Source organism: Branchiostoma floridae, chromosome 9 (genome assembly GCF_000003815.2).
Source record: "Branchiostoma floridae strain S238N-H82 chromosome 9, Bfl_VNyyK, whole genome shotgun sequence".
NCBI lineage: Eukaryota > Metazoa > Chordata > Leptocardii > Amphioxiformes > Branchiostomatidae > Branchiostoma > Branchiostoma floridae.
In genome coordinates this window covers 6,093,868-6,113,097 of record NC_049987.1, presented here as the reverse complement: position 1 = coordinate 6,113,097, position 19,230 = coordinate 6,093,868, and the positions used below count along the sequence as shown (strand labels likewise).

General features: G+C 41.8%; 1 protein-coding gene across 4 annotated transcripts in view; it reads left to right on the top strand.

The window, feature by feature from the left end:
• LOC118422798 (glycine receptor subunit alphaZ1-like) overlaps positions 1-19,230 on the top strand; it is a 72,882-nt gene that overhangs the window by 49,531 nt on the left and 4,121 nt on the right. For 3 of the 4 annotated variants that reach the window (XM_035830565.1, XM_035830564.1, XM_035830568.1), the window contains 6 exons: positions 3,470-3,537; positions 3,992-4,212; positions 5,354-5,436; positions 7,418-7,552; positions 8,961-9,175; positions 10,488-10,640. In XM_035830565.1, coding sequence (XP_035686458.1) covers positions 3,470-3,537; positions 3,992-4,212; positions 5,354-5,436; positions 7,418-7,552; positions 8,961-9,175; positions 10,488-10,640 — 875 coding nt within the window. Of the gene's footprint in view, positions 1-3,469; positions 3,538-3,991; positions 4,213-5,353; positions 5,437-5,521; positions 5,605-7,417; positions 7,553-8,960; positions 9,176-10,487; positions 10,641-19,230 lie in introns of all 4 variants that reach the window. The other variant, XM_035830566.1, reaches the window with a different exon arrangement.

The window sequence follows — 19,230 nt, the reverse complement described above, 5'->3', positions numbered from 1 at the left end:
CGACGTGGAAGTGGGTGGATGTGGCGGATTGCATACTTCACCGCGATGTCGGAGGATTATCGTCTGTTCCAGGCGTGTCAAGCGGCGGTTATCTGATTTTCCTCCGAGTCTAGACCAATTAGGGTCGATGATTTATTACCACAAAACGGTTCGGTTTTTCAAATCGGCTCACAAACATGGCGGGATAGAATACTTTAGGATCTCATCACGGTATCTTTCCGAAAATAAGTTGTCTTTAATAACAATATGTTTTCTGCAATGCTTTGTTCAGTACGGATAAAATATATCTTAGAGCGATATCGTAAAAGATGCACATTGATTGGGGCCATAACAAGAAATGTGTACCATCATGGGTGATTCATTCAATCAACTGTCGTCTTGTGTTTTGTTGAGCTGGCGGTTAACGTTTGTTGTTTGATTCAAGGTTATCGTGTAAGTGACGTCACTGCATACGTCATGTCATTACGCGTTCTTTCTTACATTCACATCTTCCAAAGTTTGCACAAGGCACGAATTTGTATCAAACTTAATCTCCAAGCAGATCCTACAATGGCATAAGCTAGTACTAAACTGGCCAATGAGTTTAGTCAGCCAAATGGTGTACATTTGCCATGTAGGTGTAAATTTGCCACCGGTAGTCAAACACACTCCTAGGCCGGCTTCACTCCTCTGGCAGCTTTCGATACTATTTTATGCTACCGTAGGATCTGCTTGGAGGTTATATAACACCCAATTCCTGCGATTTTGCAAGTCTTTCCTTGCTTATCCTCACACTTGTAATGGCGCCCCGCCCCCCGTTTCGGCGCCGGCACCGCTCCATTTCTTCCAACCGTTTGCTTTGTTCCCGTTTGATGAATGGCGGGGCTATCTAACCTGCCGTACATGATGTAGTGAGGAGATTCCAGAAAAGGTCAACGAGGCTCTTCCATCTGCGGTAACGGCGCTGCAGCCGGGCAGCTCCCTCCAGGATAACGCTCTAATTGCCTGGCGTCAAAGGTTCTCCCGCCATTCATCACCTACTGTTAGCTAGGAACGTGTCCGTCATCTTCCCTCCTTCGGTTTATCTTGTCATGATATGGGCTCTATCAAGAGACAGATTGAAGGATTAAACGTAAAGACAGGCCTTCTACATGGTGTTTTCCTTGTATTGTTTACCGTTGCTTATCTGCCGTTTGCCAATTCTATCCACCGCGATTAGGCTAAGGACTTCTTTCTTCTACCGCATCCGGTTTATCAAGTCATCATGTTATGAAGACATACAGATGGATTGATGGTTCAGTACAAAGTCAAGCCTTTTACACTGTGTTTTTCTTCTATTGTTTATCGTTACTTGTTTGCCACATTCTCATTGATGACTAGAAGCATCATACATTAATGGCCGAGTTACAAGGCCATAAACTGCATACATCGGGTTTGTGTAGATCATGAAGCAGATAAAAAAAGCTACTGCTTAAAATGTTATCCATAAAAGAATAGATAGAGAAAGGTTACTTGACAGTCCTCTTAACTCAGATACAAGGCAAATCAACGAGTAAGAAGTGAGACAAACCATGTTGTAGCTTTCACTTCAAAATGTATGGTTTTCATATGGAACTGTCCAGTTAGGTTTAAAACCAAGCGATGAAATGTGTAAAGCCGTTTAATTGCACACCCCACTTTTCAGTATATTTCGTGCAACTATCCGGTGGTGCAACAAATCGAAGTTATCTATCTGCACCGCAACACATCGGGAGTTGGGGATCCCGTGCAATTAAAAGAAGTGTGCGGTAATCCGTTATGCAATGAACTGGCTTCTACTGTATTTGCATACCCCCCCTCTAATGGATGGCACCAAGCTATAGCGAATCTCGTTGGTAAGATTTGGTTTCGTACCATTGACGTGGGCACGGCTTGTTTCTCTCCCATTGCCTTCTCTGGTTCCCGGAATCATTTCGGAGGTATTAACGAGGTGTACTATGTGGCGGAAAGCTGTGATAAAGGGAATTATTCTGGGGCGGGGGGGGGGGGCGGTACATCTGTCATTACTATGCAGGCAAAAAGAGATGGAGGGGGGGGTGAAGTTTGTGGTGAATGAGTTCCTTCTTTCTAGGCCTAGTTCCTTATTTCTAGCTCCTTCTTATTTGCCAGTTAATGAGCAAATGCTGATGGAAAGTGAGCATGGGAAACATTCATGTGGTGAAGATATGAGAAACAGACAAATGACAAGGACAGTAACTGACATAATGGTCGTCAGAAGTTATATTTAGACAAGTTGGGCCCTCAAACAAATGATGTTGTGCAGGTGTAAAGAAATAAATGACACAATCTCTAAACCATCCAGCTTCATATCATGTAGCTGATTTTCACGTGACATGTCAACAAGAAAAGCGGAATAGAGATGTACTATTTATCTGAGTAAGTTTTATCTAGTCTCTAGTCGAGATAAATCCAAAAAGTTACCCATTCACTGCGAGTGGATAACTGAATGCTAGAGTTCGATTTTGGTATGTTATCACAACCGATGAGAACCTACAATGAAGCATGACAAATGGGCGCACAGTCGCCATGTGAAGGAGGTATTGACACGATGGTAGAAACCCAGTCAATTTTTGAGTACGTTTAACTTTACTGTAATCACAATCATACATCATTTTTTGCTCCTATTGACACCTTCACTGCCTTTGGGCCAATAATAGACGGGCGCAGCTACCATGAAAACACATATGGAGTAAAATGCAATAAACAAAGACGATTTACCGTCCACGCTAGACAGTGCGGCGCCTCCGCGTAAGCCTATCGCAGGACAATCGAAGTCCTGCCGCGTTGCGTGGAAAACTCGTTGGTTAGGCCCCCATTTCTAGTAGACGGCGATCACTGAGAGACCGTGCAACGACCAAAACTGCATTTGTTTGACCCCTGATTCCAATTGAAATCTGAAGCAAGATATAAACGTATGATTTAGAAGACAATGAAATACACAAAATGTACAAAGATCATTCCTTATCTATGTAATTCACTGAGCGACCTGAGAAACATTTGGTAGATTACTAGCAGCCGCAGCCTCTTGTGTTTGTGGTTTGAGCAAAGCTCGCCCCCCTCCCCCCTAGTAGGCGCCCCCGCCCTGCGATTCCTATCATAATGCGCAATCTTGTCCTATCCATTACAAACTGCCACCAAACGCGTAGGAATTGAATTATGGTCGCCATTAATAGTTGATGTAAGTCGCGTGTGTCGCTAACAATCTGATGAACTGGTGTAAGCAGGTTATTACCCATTATGACTATCTCCACGGGGTCGTAGCTGCATCTACCGGTCTGCTCATTTCTAAAATTGTATCTTAAGTTGTTTCTTACTGGATATTCTGCTTCTGCTAATGATTCCTTTTAAGCTTTTCAGACAGGTAAAACATCTGGCATGACAAAATAACCACGAGACGAAGGGGTAGTATACTCGTTTGCTGCCTACTTATTATGTATTTCTACTTCTACAGGCCCACCTGTCAACGTGACTATTAACATATTCATCAACAGCTTCGGAGCAATTGCAGAGACTACCATGGTAGGCTGTGCCCCTGCTCTATAGACATATAGATCCCTCGTAGGGTGTTTGTACTCATAGTTATAATATTTCAAGTAGTTCTATTACTAGTACTAGTAAGTAGCTCTGCCATGTTGAATCATTAAATCTTGGATGTTTTCAGGTAAATTTGAATTTGTATATGTAATCCAGTCATAAATACAAACATGCACAAATCCTAAGCTTGGACTTCGTTACCGTATTTTGATTATATCATACACACATCGACATTGTGGGAATAGTTAGACGATCAAAACATCTTTAATCCTATCAGAAAAAGAAATGACTTAATTCCTTCTCACTGGTTATACGTACATGTCAATATTTCCCAGGTGTAAGGCATCATGGGGGCGTTTCGTCACATTTTTATATTACGTAGCTTGGACGATAAACTCTTTTAATGAAAGCCATTCATGGATTTGTTCGTTTTCTCCAGGATTACAAGCTAAACATCTTCCTTCGGCAACAGTGGAGCGACCGCCGATTGAAGTTCAGCATGTGGAACGAGAGTCTGAGTCTCGATCCCAGTCTGCTGTCTAAAATATGGGTTCCCGATTTGTTTTTTGCCAACGAAAAAGGAGCGAACTTTCACCAAGTCACCACACAGAACCGACTCCTCCGAGTCTCCCCGGAAGGATATATTCTCTACAGTTTAAGGTATACACAATGCGGGCATTATGATATTACACTACTACGTACATGAACCATACTGGGGTTGAAATAGTTTAAGTTATTGTTTTGTTTTTTGACTTCTTAAAAACTTTAATGTACGAATATTGTAATGGCATAAACTCTGCTTCTTGCTTGCCCAAATTGAAGTAAGATGTATTGGAATTACTACCTACTAACTACTTTTAGTTACTTAACCACCTTACTAGATGTTATAATCTGTTTAAAAACTTCTTATTTTCGATGCGAACTTTAAGGCTTTTATGAATTGCTTAAGAAAGACATGTCTTACATCAGATGGCACCTTGGGACTGACTACAAGAAGTAAGACTATGGGAATGAATGTGCAATGTTTGGACCGCCGCATGCTGCATCCGCTCTCAAATACCGGCCTTCAATCAACTTCTTTTTTCTTTCCTCATCTGTATCCTGCTCTACGTTTGGTTGTCATTGTTGTTGTTGCTGTTGTGGTTCGTGTCTCCTCCTCACCATGACTGTTCTATCTCTCAGGCATTATAGGATCCTCTTGCGATTGATGCATATGACTTGACGGCAACTCCAATACATGAGGGAGATTTACCAAGTACCGATATTACTCATCTTAGAAAAAAACATTATGAAGCAATGTATATCGTTAGATGGAATAGGTCTTCTTAATAGTGTATTTGTTCGGCTGTCGTTGATCTAGCAAAGGCAGTTGTTTCTCGTTATTTCACATCAAGTCAATACAATGTTTGTCATTCTGTTATTGACTTACTTGCGTTATTATCTACTTAAGACTTCTATTTCAGTTGACTTTTGTTCTTATTCTGATATGTCGTAATGTTATGTTTACTTATGCTATAATATGTTATGTTTTGTAATGCTATGCTGTTATTTTTATGTTAAATAATGTCATGCCATGTTGTGTCATGACATGCCATGTTATGTTATGTTATTTTATGTTATCTTATGTTATGCGTCGGGGTTCTCCTACAGTAGGCGACAGACATATATTTTCTGGCGAAAAGAATGAACTGAAACTTCAACTGAAAGAAAAGTAGAGGCCAACAACTGAATGTCCATCAATCGCAATGAAGATTCTCCAATGCCGTTCTTCCTTCCCACACGGTTGCCTGTCTCCTCACAGGTTAACGTTGACGCTATCATGCCCAATGCAGCTTCAAAGGTTCCCCATGGACTATCAAATGTGCAAGATGGAGTTAGAAAGCTGTAAGTTGGTGTGATACGCATTTACCCTGAGTTAGCGTCTTATCCAATCCAGGTATTTAAAACAACACGACAACTTCCCACACAGGTTAACACTGAGGCTGTCATGTCCAATGCTGCTACAAAGGTTTCCTATGGACCACCAACAATGCAACATGCAGCTAGAGAGTTGTAAGTAGACAATACTGATGAAGTGCCATGGACAGTCTTTCGGAACAAACTATAAACCAATCAAAGTTTTGACGCAGAGACGACTATTGCAACTGTGATTAAACACTGTCCGCCACCACAAAACTCTACAAGAATATCAAGCCACTTGAATAAATACAAAAATTTCACAACGATATCACTAGATCAAGTCAAGATATTCAAATGAATGAAGTCATCGACTTGACGACTAAATACAAAAAGTTTTGACGACGTTTTTACTTGAAAACTTGGAGAGCTTACGCCCGTGGCATTTCATCTTTAACTTGAACTGGTCTCCATCTTAAACTGCTTGGACGTTTCTTTCGTTGTTTCTCTATCATTTTTTTTAATCTTTTGGAACATTTGCAACTTTGTTCAGAAATCGTTTGCAACTGCACACCGTTCTGAATAGTGTTGTGATCCGACACAGCTGCACTCCATGCCGAGCCCTGCTGACCGCACGCACATGCAAACTTCTGCGCACTTTCACAATTTCTCCTGTTTTTTATCATTCGCTCATCACCTGTGTTACCTTTTCATTTACCATTTTTTTCTATCATACTTTGTCAGCAATACCAGCACGCTGCAGCCTGAGGATGCCCTGTATCTGTACGGATCTCTGTGTGTCGTGTAGCATGACGTGTGTGTACTGTACATACCCTTCCTCAGGACGACATCGCACTGCACTATCTTTCACTCGGTTTCTCTTCGATCCACGCCTTTTCTCTCAGGACCTCGTGGAGCCTTTTATTATCAAAGCTACCACGCAACCGCACGAAAAGTATCATTCCATGACAGTCCGGCGACATAATCATAGTCAGTTTAAATTTTATTCAAGACATCTATGTAACGCACTGATGCAACTGTATCAACATCAGCTTTAATTAAAAACAAAAATACTCAATAATTAAAAACAAATAAAATCCATTGAAAACGAGCCGTGTAGACAGCTAACCTTAGCGGTACACCAATGACTTACCAGGCATTCACAATAGCCTTTATACTCTTAGCCCACTGGGTTGGCTTTAGAAATAATTTGCAGGAACTTGTAAAACCAGGAATCTATCACTATGGTTGATAACTATTGTTAAGTTGCCCCCACCCATGAAAACATATTGCTCAGCTTCAGTAGCACATATCGAACAGGATTGTACAGCGATTCTCAAAAGCAGCATTAGAGAAAGGTGTTCCCCAAAACCCGGTACGAAGGTAAGGGTACCTGTATATATATCTACATCTTGATTTACGACATAGGTTGGCGAGTCGGTAACAAAGTCACTTTGGTGCGTGCGTGTGTTAGTTTCGTGTGTTTACATGTACCTAATACGAACTATATCTTAGCGTAAGGTGCAAGCATGCCAGCTTTGTGACCAAAACGTTTTCAGCCAGCTAGAAAAAAAAAACAAGCAACAGAATGAGTATTTCTAGTTTGACATGCATTCAGGTTGAGCAGGGCAGTAAGCTTACTGGGTGGTAATTGTCCCATATGCCTTTCTTCCAAGTGCCTCTTACAAAACCTACAATTGGTAAATCTAAAAAAAAATATATTTGTCCTTTGGGACTCGATATTGGCATTGCATTGTTACGATGCCTATACCTAGATACTTAAAACCACGCATATTTGACATCGTGCATATATAATCACACCATTTCATTTTAGAATACAACGAAGTGATTATGACAAATGTCATATTTATTCTATCTGTAGAGTTTGGCTGCCACTGGGCTGATGTTGTATCGTGGTGACACAGTGCGTTAGCAAATTTGCTTTAAATACAGCGCTTGTTCCTTGCAGTTGGTTATACGACGAAAGACTTGATGTTCACCTGGGCAGCAAATGACTCAGTCCAGCTGTCAGATGACGTCGAGTTACCGCAGTTCGTCATAGACGGCATCAAAACAACAACATGTACAAAGGTCTACAGCACAGGTGAGTCAAAACAACAATATGTACAAAGGTCTACAGCACAGGTGAGTCAAAACAACAACATGTACAAAGGTCTACCTCACAGGTGAGTCATAACTACAACATGAACAAAGGTCTCCAGCACAGGTGAGTCAAAACAACAACATGTACAAAGGTCTACATCACAGGTGAGTCATAACTACAACATGAACAAAGGTCTCCAGCACAGGTGAGTCAAAACAACAACATGTACAAAGGTCTACATCACAGGTGAGTCATAACTACAACATGAACAAAGGTCTCCAGCACAGGTGAGTCAAAACAACAACATGTACAAAGGGCTACAGCACAGGTGAGTCAAAACAACAACATGTACAAAGGGCTACAGCACAGGTGAGTCAAAACAACATGTACAAAGGTCTACCTCACAGGTGAGTCATAACTACAACATGAACAAAGGTCTCCAGCACAGGTGAGTCAAAACAACAACATGTACAAAGGTCTACAGCACAGGTGAGTTAAAACAAAAACATGTACAAAGGTCTACAGCACAGGTGAGTATGTACAAGTACAAGTATGTACAAAGATAGAAATCACAGGTGAATCAAATCAATAAAATATACAAAGGTCTTCAGCATGGGCGAGGATAGCCTCTGAGACATCTCCGAGCAAATGAAGAAGATGATCCATTGAAGGACCATGTCTCAAACATTTACGGAGAAATCTCATAACACCTCTTGACGTACAATGTATCCCATCCTCCCAATTATCATGCACTTACCATTGATCTTGATTGCGTTAGTAAAGATGTAAAAAAAGTCCCAATGGAATATTATGGTTCAGGGTGCCTTCCATTATGCAAATATGTGAAATCGAATGCAAATATACCCCCTAAAGATTTTAAGTAAAGGATAATTCCAATGCAAGAAAGAAACATCATCGAATTTTCGTCCGATCGGACTTAAGCCTAAATCAGGATAGACTGACCAATCACTAAGCCACGTGACTCGGGTACGTAAATTGAGCAATTAGTATCGAGAACAACTTATCCAATTGCCGCTATAGGCACACAAAAAAATCTGTGCGTATTTCTAATGTCTCAGTTATTGTTAGCGTATGCCATATGAAACGTAGCTTCTGAGAATCATTATTAAAAATTGTTCATTCGTATGATGAATGAAGACCTTTATTGTACACACATACCCATTGGGTTCAGTACAGGTCGCAACAAAAGATACATTAAATATATACAATGAAATATAGACAATGAATCTACAATCCTATTCTACTACGTGAATTCGCCTTCTTCATATTATAATATTGAAAATGTAGGAACAGATATGCTTTATAAGTAAAGGTTGTCTAAATTCATAAGGAATATAATTTTGTCCATATTACTTAGTTGTATAATATATGATAATCTTACCCCCAGGTTCCTACACCTGTATACAAGCCACGTTCAACCTGGCGCGACAAATGGGCTATTACCTGATTCAGACGTACATACCCAGTCTCCTGTACGTCATTTTGTCCTGGGTGTCCTTCTGGATCAACATGGAGGCGGCCCCGGCGCGGGTGGGGCTTGGCATCACCACCGTGCTCACCATGACAGCTCAGAGCTCGGGGACTACGTCATCACTACCTAAGGTCAGAAACAACAAGCATTCTTTATCGATAGAAAATAATTGTTTTCATCAGATTAAAAATCATTTTGTAATAATTACAGATCATTAGAAGATATCAAGATGCGCAAACGTGAATTCATTATTATGCGCATGAAAAATTTTCATTGCAGTGGTATGTAGAAAAAAATATATTACAGGCAATAAAACCTGATGATGCAATCCATATGGCCAAAAAATCAGATTTAGAATTATTTCATGCCCATCTATCAACATTCGTTACGACTACAGCCTTTCTTAATTGATTAATGAAAAACAATGAAAGGTCAAAACGTCAGTTTAGCCAACTTTAAAATGTACAGTTAACAACAAAATTACTCCAAATTCACCTAGGAATTTTTCTCATTACTGAATGAAGTGCAGTGGCATTGGTCCACGCGTAAAATCTTGATTAGCTTTCATTTTCATCAAGGGCAATTGTGGTTTGATCTCATTTGCAAAAGTATGCTGGTGAACTTACACAACAAGTATGTATACGTATACATGACCATGGCGTGTCTGTTGCAAATGTAGAAACGAAAATACCTCTAAAGCATGAAATTTCACAAATACTGTTGTGTGAATATGTCATGTTACCAAATTGAATCAGGCGTTAAAAAAAACCCAAACCACTTCACATAACAACAATAAAAAGTTATGGAAAATATTCGGCTTGTCAACTGCAGATCAGTATATGGAAAAAAAAAGTAAAAGTTATGACGGTGGATTTTTTTTTACACCAGACCTCTAGTATTCATCAGGGTGGCAGGCCCGTTTGCTCAGCACACGTGATCTCAGGACGTGTGACGTGAGCAATGGATCAAAGTTTACAACATGTTATCCACCAACCAGCAAAAACATTAAATATGATCAAATTGGTGCATAAAAGCCATACATATTAGCTTTCCCAACGTAGGATATTTAGGTAGTATTCAATCCCTGTGTTCATTTCACATACAGCTGTATCCTTTCAGCCGTAGAAAAACGCTACGGTATGAAAATTGAGTGGATGCTGCACAGATGTGTGTGGATCCTTAATAAGCATTGGATAGTTAATTGATACAGAAGAGCAACTGTAGTCTACCTCCAGTCAGGAGTGACGCTTCCGTATGTGCGCTAGTGACAGAGGGTTTCACTAACAAGACTGTTACAAAATATTGTTTTATATTCTGTATACTGTGTTTTTCTTATGCTGGCGTATTTACACCATCAGTAGGTGATGCAAATTAGAATTTTTTCATCCGATCCAGGTTTGACATTTTTTCCTTTGACACCATGTCCGTTTCCGTCTGTTGCAGGTATCGTATGTAAAAGCCATCGACATCTGGATGGCGGTGTGCCTATTATTCGTCTTCTCTGCGCTGCTGGAGTTCGCAGCCGTCAACTTCTTGTCGAGAATGGATAAGGAGATACAGAGGAAGAAGCAGAGAAAGAACAGGCGGCCTGTAAAGGTGCGTTTGTGATATTTGAAAAGGACTGTAATATTACAGACCCTCGTGACAAAATGTCACAGATATCTATGTACAATTTAGTTAAATATGAAGTGGTATTAACAACGGTTTATAAGTCTATAGGTTTATAATATCTAGGTATCAAATCATCATTCACTAACCTGAGTCATGAGCGACTAGTCAAAGTAAGGTAAGTTAAGGTAAGGTAAGGTAAGATTTTACTGGGGTGCGAAATCGCAACCTAGTTAAATTAAGTAAGTTCCCACTTAACAGTTCTCTGTAACGAAATAAATCACATATTAATGATTTAGCATCAATTTATGACTCACTTTCACAGACGTGGAGAAAATGACTTGGTTAAGACGTAATATCTTATCTAATCAACATCCATGCACATTATCTAAGGAATCAAGAAGCAAACGAACTGCCACAAACTACACACAATCACAATGCCGTAAGTGTTGCTTAGACTATGGGGTACGACTGTAGCCCATTTGTCTAAAATGAGAACACACCAATGACGGAAAACAAGCACCTTAAGATGTTAATCTTATATTTTTGCGTCAGCCTTCACGATCACCTCCGATCCAGTCTTTCTGTGTTGATTCACTCGAGTATCTGCTGCGAAGCATCCATAAATTGTTATTGTCAGCTAGGACTAGTTTTAGCGATGCTGTAATGACAAGACATCACGCCTGGGCACTGATATTGTTCCTATCTTAATACCGCCGTAATTTGAGCGCAGCTCTACGGCCTTATCATCATCATCCGACAAAGGATCAGGTATCAGGTCTGCCCCCCCCCCCATCTAACTCAGTATGATCCGTTATCACCTGTTATATTGCTGACCGTTACCACTTCGTCGATGTTGAATAAATGAACACTTCAGCAGATTAACATAGCCAGGAACAGATTATCAGGCTTTGATTTCTTCCACCCGTTAACACCCCGTCACTTTCCAGTAGCAAGTTGGTACTTTAGATACTCGCATTTAGACAGTGGAGAATCGTAACTAATGCCCTGGGCTCACAAGTAAATATACACTTTACATGTATGTGCAGTACTCACGTGTTGTATATGCTGTCTTTGTAAGTACATGTATGTCTATATGACTTTCGGCTGAATCGCCGGCTACGTCACGTCACACATATTGCCATGCACTACGTATGGCGTCATGTAACCATTCAATATACTGGAGCAAATCATTAGGCTTTCTAGTTCATAATTTATTCACTTCCGCAACTACATGTTCATTTATATTGATATCAATCATAGGGTTATGCAAAAATTGTTATTAAGGGTGTGTTCATTTGCGAAAACGTAATTTTTGCCATCTGTGGTTTAGCCTTTACCACGTTAGACTGACCGAACTGTTAGGCACGTGACTTCACTGAACAGTGAGGTTGGAATCTGGTAATTGGACAGGCCATGCACTGTCTGACATGGCGAGTCGCCTGATGATTTTTTCAAGTCTATTTCGCACACCTTCCTCATTATTACACTTGAGATGCAGAGAGGCCTTTTTTCTTCGACGTTTCAAATCATAGATTGGCAACGTCTTTGCAGACGCAAGTTCCAGGAAGTGTCAACGTTAACGTTGCACGTAACAAACAGGGGAAAACGTGCATTCCTACAGATCTAGAGTTGTCAAAACAATGTGACGAGAAGCCAAAACAAACCTGAGCTAATATCCACTTTCAACAAACAAATTCTTTACGCAATTACCAGAAAAAACGGTTTGCTTGGCAATCATAATTCTCAGGCAGTGATGGATTATCCAGTTTTGTCTTACAACTTCAGAGATTATGATGTGGCGTCGTGTGTGGCTCGGAATAACTGGAGGAATCTAGAGTAAGAGGTTCCAAGTTCGATACTCGCTGTGCCCCCGACGTCGTGTCCATGGGAAATGCACTTAACAATGCCTTCCCGGGTACCTGACTTCTGTCAGAAAAGGCTTCCTTTACCTTCTGTCTGTACTGTGTATGGGGCACTGTCAAAATAAGAGTGCAGTGCCAAATTTTCCTCGTCTGTCCAAAACGCATTATCAAGAGAAAACGAAGATTAGGATTATGTATAGTCCATGCTCACGGGAGGAGCGAAACAAGCCGTGGCTACAGATCTGCATATGAAGATTAAGATAAGGATTAGGAAGGGTTCGCGGGAGGTCCCTGTGCGCCTGGTGCTGCTGCTTACCGGCGGTTCCATCTAACCTTTGGTGCAGATCAATGCGGGAGTCACTCGGGCCGGCACTTAAGTCTTGGCCTTGTGTCTGACAAGCGGAGAGCCGAGGGAGAAACCCGGGGATTGGGCCGCAATCTGCCCGCTTGGAGAGGATGCGACGCGCGCCAGAGCAAGAGATACGAACCGCTTGTCAATATGGATGCGGGTATGGATGGGGTGTGGAGGGCCTCTGATGTAGACAACGCGGGGCCGGCTGTCTGATTAGAGAAGCTGTGCTCGGGCCCGTCGTGTATAAGGAAGGCGTTATTACCTACCTGTTTTGATACGGCGCGGGCCCGCTGATTAGACTCCGCATCCCGGTATTAAACACTTGTTACGCAACGTGATGGAAAGTCTCGGAGGGACGGCGGATCAAACGAACTGAAATGAAAAGATCCCCCCCCCCCCACGCTCAACCAATATGCAAACCATGCAAAACTTCAGAAAAAAAAGAGATTGTCCGATGCAACCGTCTTTGTGTGCAGAGTCTATCATGTATCATAATATGACGTATCTTATTTCAAACTCACAGACAGAGAAGGACTAGTGTAACATTCTCGATAGCTCCAAGTCGCCGATGCCCGAAAATACCCGGCTACATAGATATAACTATCCCCGCAGTTTCTAATGCTTGGATATCTATATTGGAATTTCACCCACGCCACCATACAGTTTGTGCATTGAAAGCATCTGAATATGACTTTCCCATGAATTCAGTACTGTTTACGGTACTGGCTACCATTCAACTGATCCATTTCTGTGACAGAAGCCTGGGCCATATTTAAACTAATTGGATATTTCACCACCTACAAACGGCTTAATTTTATTTCAAGATCCCTGCACAATTATAACGTTGCAACTCGCACGTCTCCTATGCTGGCATCTTCCCTTCTTGGTGCCAGGTGGGCAGGAAAACCAACCGCAAAGGAGCCGGCGTCTGTGCAGCTCGCAGGCAGGTCGTGTGGTGCATGCTGAATGTGCCGGATGCCGCTCCACTAGCTCTGCCTGATGCCGGGACAGATCAGGCAACAGAAATGCGATATCTATGGTCTTTGCTTCGTCTGTTTCATCGCGTTACTTTTTTTTGGAAGAAGAAATATTACATTCTGCACTATTCTTATAATACAGCTATTTAAGCTGTCAGCGGTTATCACAATGTTTCGCTTACCATTGGATGTCCAGCTTAAATTCATTCCTTAAAACGTTAATAATCCTAGTGTGCTGACTTTGGGGTAGCATTAGGGTCTACCAAATCAAGCATGTTTTTCTGATGTTTCTTTTTTAATTTTTACCCGCGTACATTATCATAACACCCATCTTTGCAATCCAAACATGTTACTACAAAAAAAATCCAGATCCAAGAAACTAAATTGACACGACCACAATCTGTATGCACGCAGCGGAGCGCATCCGGGGGACTTGGACGAGACTTGGCGGCGCCTGCGCAATGGTCCCAATTCCCCCATCAATTCGCTCCCTTTGTGGAGTCTTTTATAAGTTCAATCCTGGTGCGTGTCCTTGGTAACTCGCAGAAAGGCCGTGCGTCGGCTTCATCAACCCGGATTAGGGATAATTTAGCGAATGTTCGAGAGAAATCAAGAAGGATGTTCTTTTCGTTACTATTCAACCGTAAGAACTCCTAGTAGGATGTGTCTGTCAGGAACATCTGAAGGCATCTAAGTCCCACAGACTTCAAGAGGACACATTTCGCACCAGTATACTGATGACGAACATAAAAACTGCCAACATGGCTGCTACATGTTTTTGTACATTCCTCACTTAATATTCGACACAAAATCATATATTTCCATGATAACAGAATGTTCCAAAAGCATTTATTCTAGGTATATTTTTTAAAACGTACTTTGAATTCACCAAATGTATTTCTGAGTTGTTGTTTTTCAATTTGCATTTTGTCATGCACCATTCTATCTAAATTTGTAGATGAATTTTTCTGAAATGTTATCAGGTATCATCAATTGCTTACGTCAGATGTCTATAACATCACACGGACACGTTTATTTGTAGTCTGAATCGACCATTGGATCCTCAAACTTGTGTGTGCGTGTGTTATAAAAAAAAGTTTCAGCTCTACTAAGCTACTCGTGTTGTATCAGTGAGAACAGGGTCTTACTGCTAGCTGTACCACAAGATAGATGTCGATATCTCTGGGATTGTTTTTCGCCTGACGAAGATAAATTCTCTTCTAATACCCATATATCAAATATTATTGTCTTTTACATCGTTGACTCGGTAAGATTGCATAATATCTCCTTCTGCCGACTCCATCGGGACATGTCCCCCTGGTTGTTCAGATTTCATTTCTCTAACGGTCCCGGGATCAGACATATTGATCCTAATTCCAGGAAGATACAATGCCGTTCTCTCTGATGGAGTTATGGCGAGGCGTGTGACGTGACCGCAGGGGTTATCGCTCAGTCTTATGGACTAGGCTGTATCCCTGGCCAGAATACACCTGGGTACATTCCGGCATGGGTACACCGGCTCAAGCTGCCAAAGAAACAATAAAGAAACCACCGTAGCGATCAAAACGTTGTGATATGAAAACAAATACCCGAGGGTTTAGAAAGTCTAGACTTTTATTCCAGAATAGCTTATCATTCTAGTGGTTATGTAGAAATGAAGATACAGTGGTATAGAGAAAGGCTGCTTCCACAATCTATGTCAGAGACATGTGGCGATGGCGTTCAGGATGCGGTATAAAAACAAATACATGGGAGTTTAAACAATTCTAACTTTTAGAATAACTTATTCTAATGGTTATGTAGGAATGAAGATACAGTGGTTGCTTCCGCAATTTATATGTCATAAACATGCCGGATGTGGCAATGATGCCTTCTTGTCATCAAACGTAGCAAAACTTTGAAAGCTTTTCGGAGTGCTTTGTGAATCCAATCAAATTAAAACCCAATCAAGTGTTGTTGATTGGTGAACGATAGCTTCCCCAGGGTACGATGGACGGTTTGACCTTACCCGCGAAACTTCCTTTACCAAAAACGTCAGAGACTTTGTCGTACCTACAATGTAGCAGTATTTTTTTTATATCTCGGTTGTACATAGTAAGATGATAATCGCGTGTAAAATTTTGTGGATTTGTTTAAATAAAACACATCTATCCACGATTATGGCTAAAAAGCAGATAACCCCAAGTAACCCAAAGACGTATTACTCAGAGTCCAATCTGATCACAAGGCCCCTTCCATTAAATCAATGCGCTGTAAAAATAGTTTTGCGTTCTGGAGTTGGGCCACAAATTACAGTCAGGGCACAACTCTTATATTACACCAGAACTCGATTAGAGCCCGGGATGCCTTGTTAGGACCCCTGGAATTTAATTTGACGGCAGAGATTAAAACCGAGAGAAGAAACGATGGCGTTTCAGATAACGAATTGTTGGCCCGTGGTCAGGGTTGGGAGAAATAAGAGTCTTGATCATGCTAATGGCTTCCAGCGTTGACGTTATCAGTCTTTGTCACACGCCTGCTTTGCCGGGGGCATTCGTCAACATCAGCGGCGTGACGCGACAGCCACCGCTACTAGCCTCGCCTCAGGCGCCTAGGGGCACCAAATAGTGGCGAGACAGCCACTGCTACTAGCCTCGCCTCAAGCGTCTAGGGCACCAAATAGTGGCGCGACAGCCACTGCTACTAGCCTCGCCTCAGGCGTCTAGGGGCACCGAATAGTGGCGCGACGGACATTGCTGTTGGACTCGCCTCAGGCCTCTGAGCAACATACAGTGTGATAAAATGATAGCCTCGTCTGCAGGTCTTTGGGAGATAACAGGGCGTAAGTTAGTCTCGGCTGCAGGCATCTTAGGATAGTATAGAGGTAACAAGGAAGGCACAGCTCTTAGCCTCGCCAGCTTGGCATGGCGCAGCGCTAAAAATTGTGAGCCTTGCATGCAGGCTTCTGAGGACACACGGCTTGTAATAGGGGGCGGACACTGCCACCTTCGTGCAGGTGTCATAGGACAGCAGAAACACAAGCTTGCATATATCTGAGGCGTAACTTGAGAGCATTCCCTGGTTATTCTTCATCTCGGGACGCATCGATTCGGCTGCCATGCTGGGCTGAGTCCTCCCAGACGGGATTACGTCTGTAACAGGTGCGCACAGGTGGCAGCGCCAGAGCACCCAGCGATCCCCTGGCTAGGTATGCCCCTCTATATCAAACAATGGGGACGATCTCGGGGAACAGCTCACACTTTTGGGATAAACCGTATGCAGCATGCAGCAAGGCCGACGTCTAAGTTGACCCAGAGAACGCTGTGTAACGTTTGCTGCTCAAGTTTTTAACGTCTGCCGTTTGAACTAGGAACGCACCGTGATGGCGGTTGCGTCACTGTGACGTCACCATAGTTGACATACAGGTCGCTCTTCCTGTTGTAGTCGGAAAGGTTGAACCGAAGAAGAGCTATGGTGACTGCTTGCGTCACATCGTCGTCAATGTTGCGTCACTATCGTCTCAAACGAAAAAAAAAACTGCAATTCATATGAAAAATGCAGATAAAAACAGTGGCGTTTTCAGCTTAAAAAATTAGCGGTCTAGTTAAAATGAAAAATTAAAAAAACACTTTCAGTCAGGTGAACAGTTAGATGTTAGTCGTTCCGGGATGTCAGCGAGGCGTACAAAATATTTATAAGAAAATTGAATACATTCAAGGTCAGCTGAATTTTCGACAATTATCTTTGATAAATAAGCTGCAATACGTATTACCTACATTTGTGTATAGTATGTCAGTTAAACATCCCCAAACCAACAACGTTCACAAATGTCGCCTTTGTCTTACACGTTCTGACAACTATGCTCCTAATGTATGCATAGCTCTTCCACGTTATTACTTGGTGAAATGAAGCGTACGACGTGATATAAAAGCGCTTGAAACGTGGCAACGCCGCATCTCTGTCATTTATTCCCGTCATACGCTTTACGGCGTCGTAAAACGTTGCTCGGAGGATCTTTAGAGCGCCTGTAAATTGTACACATTAAAGGTTTTCTTTACGTAAAGACGATATTTCTGTCAAAGTACAAAGGTCGGCGTGGCTATTAACTCTCCTTGTTTATAAACAAACTGCATATATCTATGAACTCACTGTATAAGAATTACGTCCCAAAGTTGATTTCCATTCTAAGTAACCGATTAAATGCTATTCCATGAATCAAGTAGCACACGTTAACTATGTATAACTTCTCATCAGACAGTAAGGTAAATAAAGGTGATGCAGTGTGAATATCAATGTGCACGTAATTGTGTTGGGTAATTTGTTTTGGCTCCAAAACACATCACCAACTTAAAAACTAACTTCCTAACTCTCACAATCTTTTAAAATTTAAAGAAAAAAAACATGCTAAGCCAGAACGTCAACATGAAGAGTCTGAGGAGAGCGTTAGTTCACACATTGTGTGCGTGCTAGAACAAAAAGTTTCAGCTCTACTAACTTAACGATACTCGTGTTGTATCTGTGAAAACAGGGTCTTACTTCTGTATTATGAGATAGATATCGATATCTCGGGAATTTTTGTTGCTTGACAAACGAAGATAAACTCTCTTCTAATAATACCCATATATCATGTATTATTATATTTTACATAGTTGCCTCGGTTAAATTGCATAATATCTCCTGCTATGACGACTCCATCGCGACATACCGCCTTGGTTGTTTAGATTTCATTTCTATTCAAGATTCAACCCCCTCCAAGTGCTTTCGGATGACCGATTGCTACGATTTTGCCAAGAAACAAGGAGCTGACTTGGAGCGGCCGTGCAGATGGAGAAGGCTCCAAAGTCAGCGGAGGCCCCACTGGCCTCCTCGTGTGGCATGGAGCTCTCCTGCATTTCACCATTTGAGAACTAGGCACCTGTTGAAAATCACATAACAGCATTCCACCCGAGAAGTGGAGAAACACCGTCCTGCGAAGAAGGCTAAACCCCGCCTCCGTTCAGCGAAGCAGGAAACGTGCAGCATGCATCGCAAGGCCGGGATGTCGTGACGCCGCAGAAATTGTTACGTGGAGAAGCATAATAATAGTACAGAAAGTGAGCGTCCATAAAGCAAAAAAACACGTCTTGAAGAATAAAGGAAGGGACAAGTTCAGATGAGATGTTCAAGGAAGGCGCAGATATATCATTTATCAACGATTGCATGGCTGACTAGATCCTGAGGCATATTATTTACCTTATTTACCTGCTGAAAATAAATCGAACACAAGATATTACAACGTTCTTCGGATTAAAATTATTTAGGCATGCTGGTAGTTATTGAGGTGAGGTCCTGAAGAAACATGGGGATTGGGGTACCCCTAGCAGTAGTTTCAGGTACTGCAGTTTCACAGGCCGACACCTCCTTCC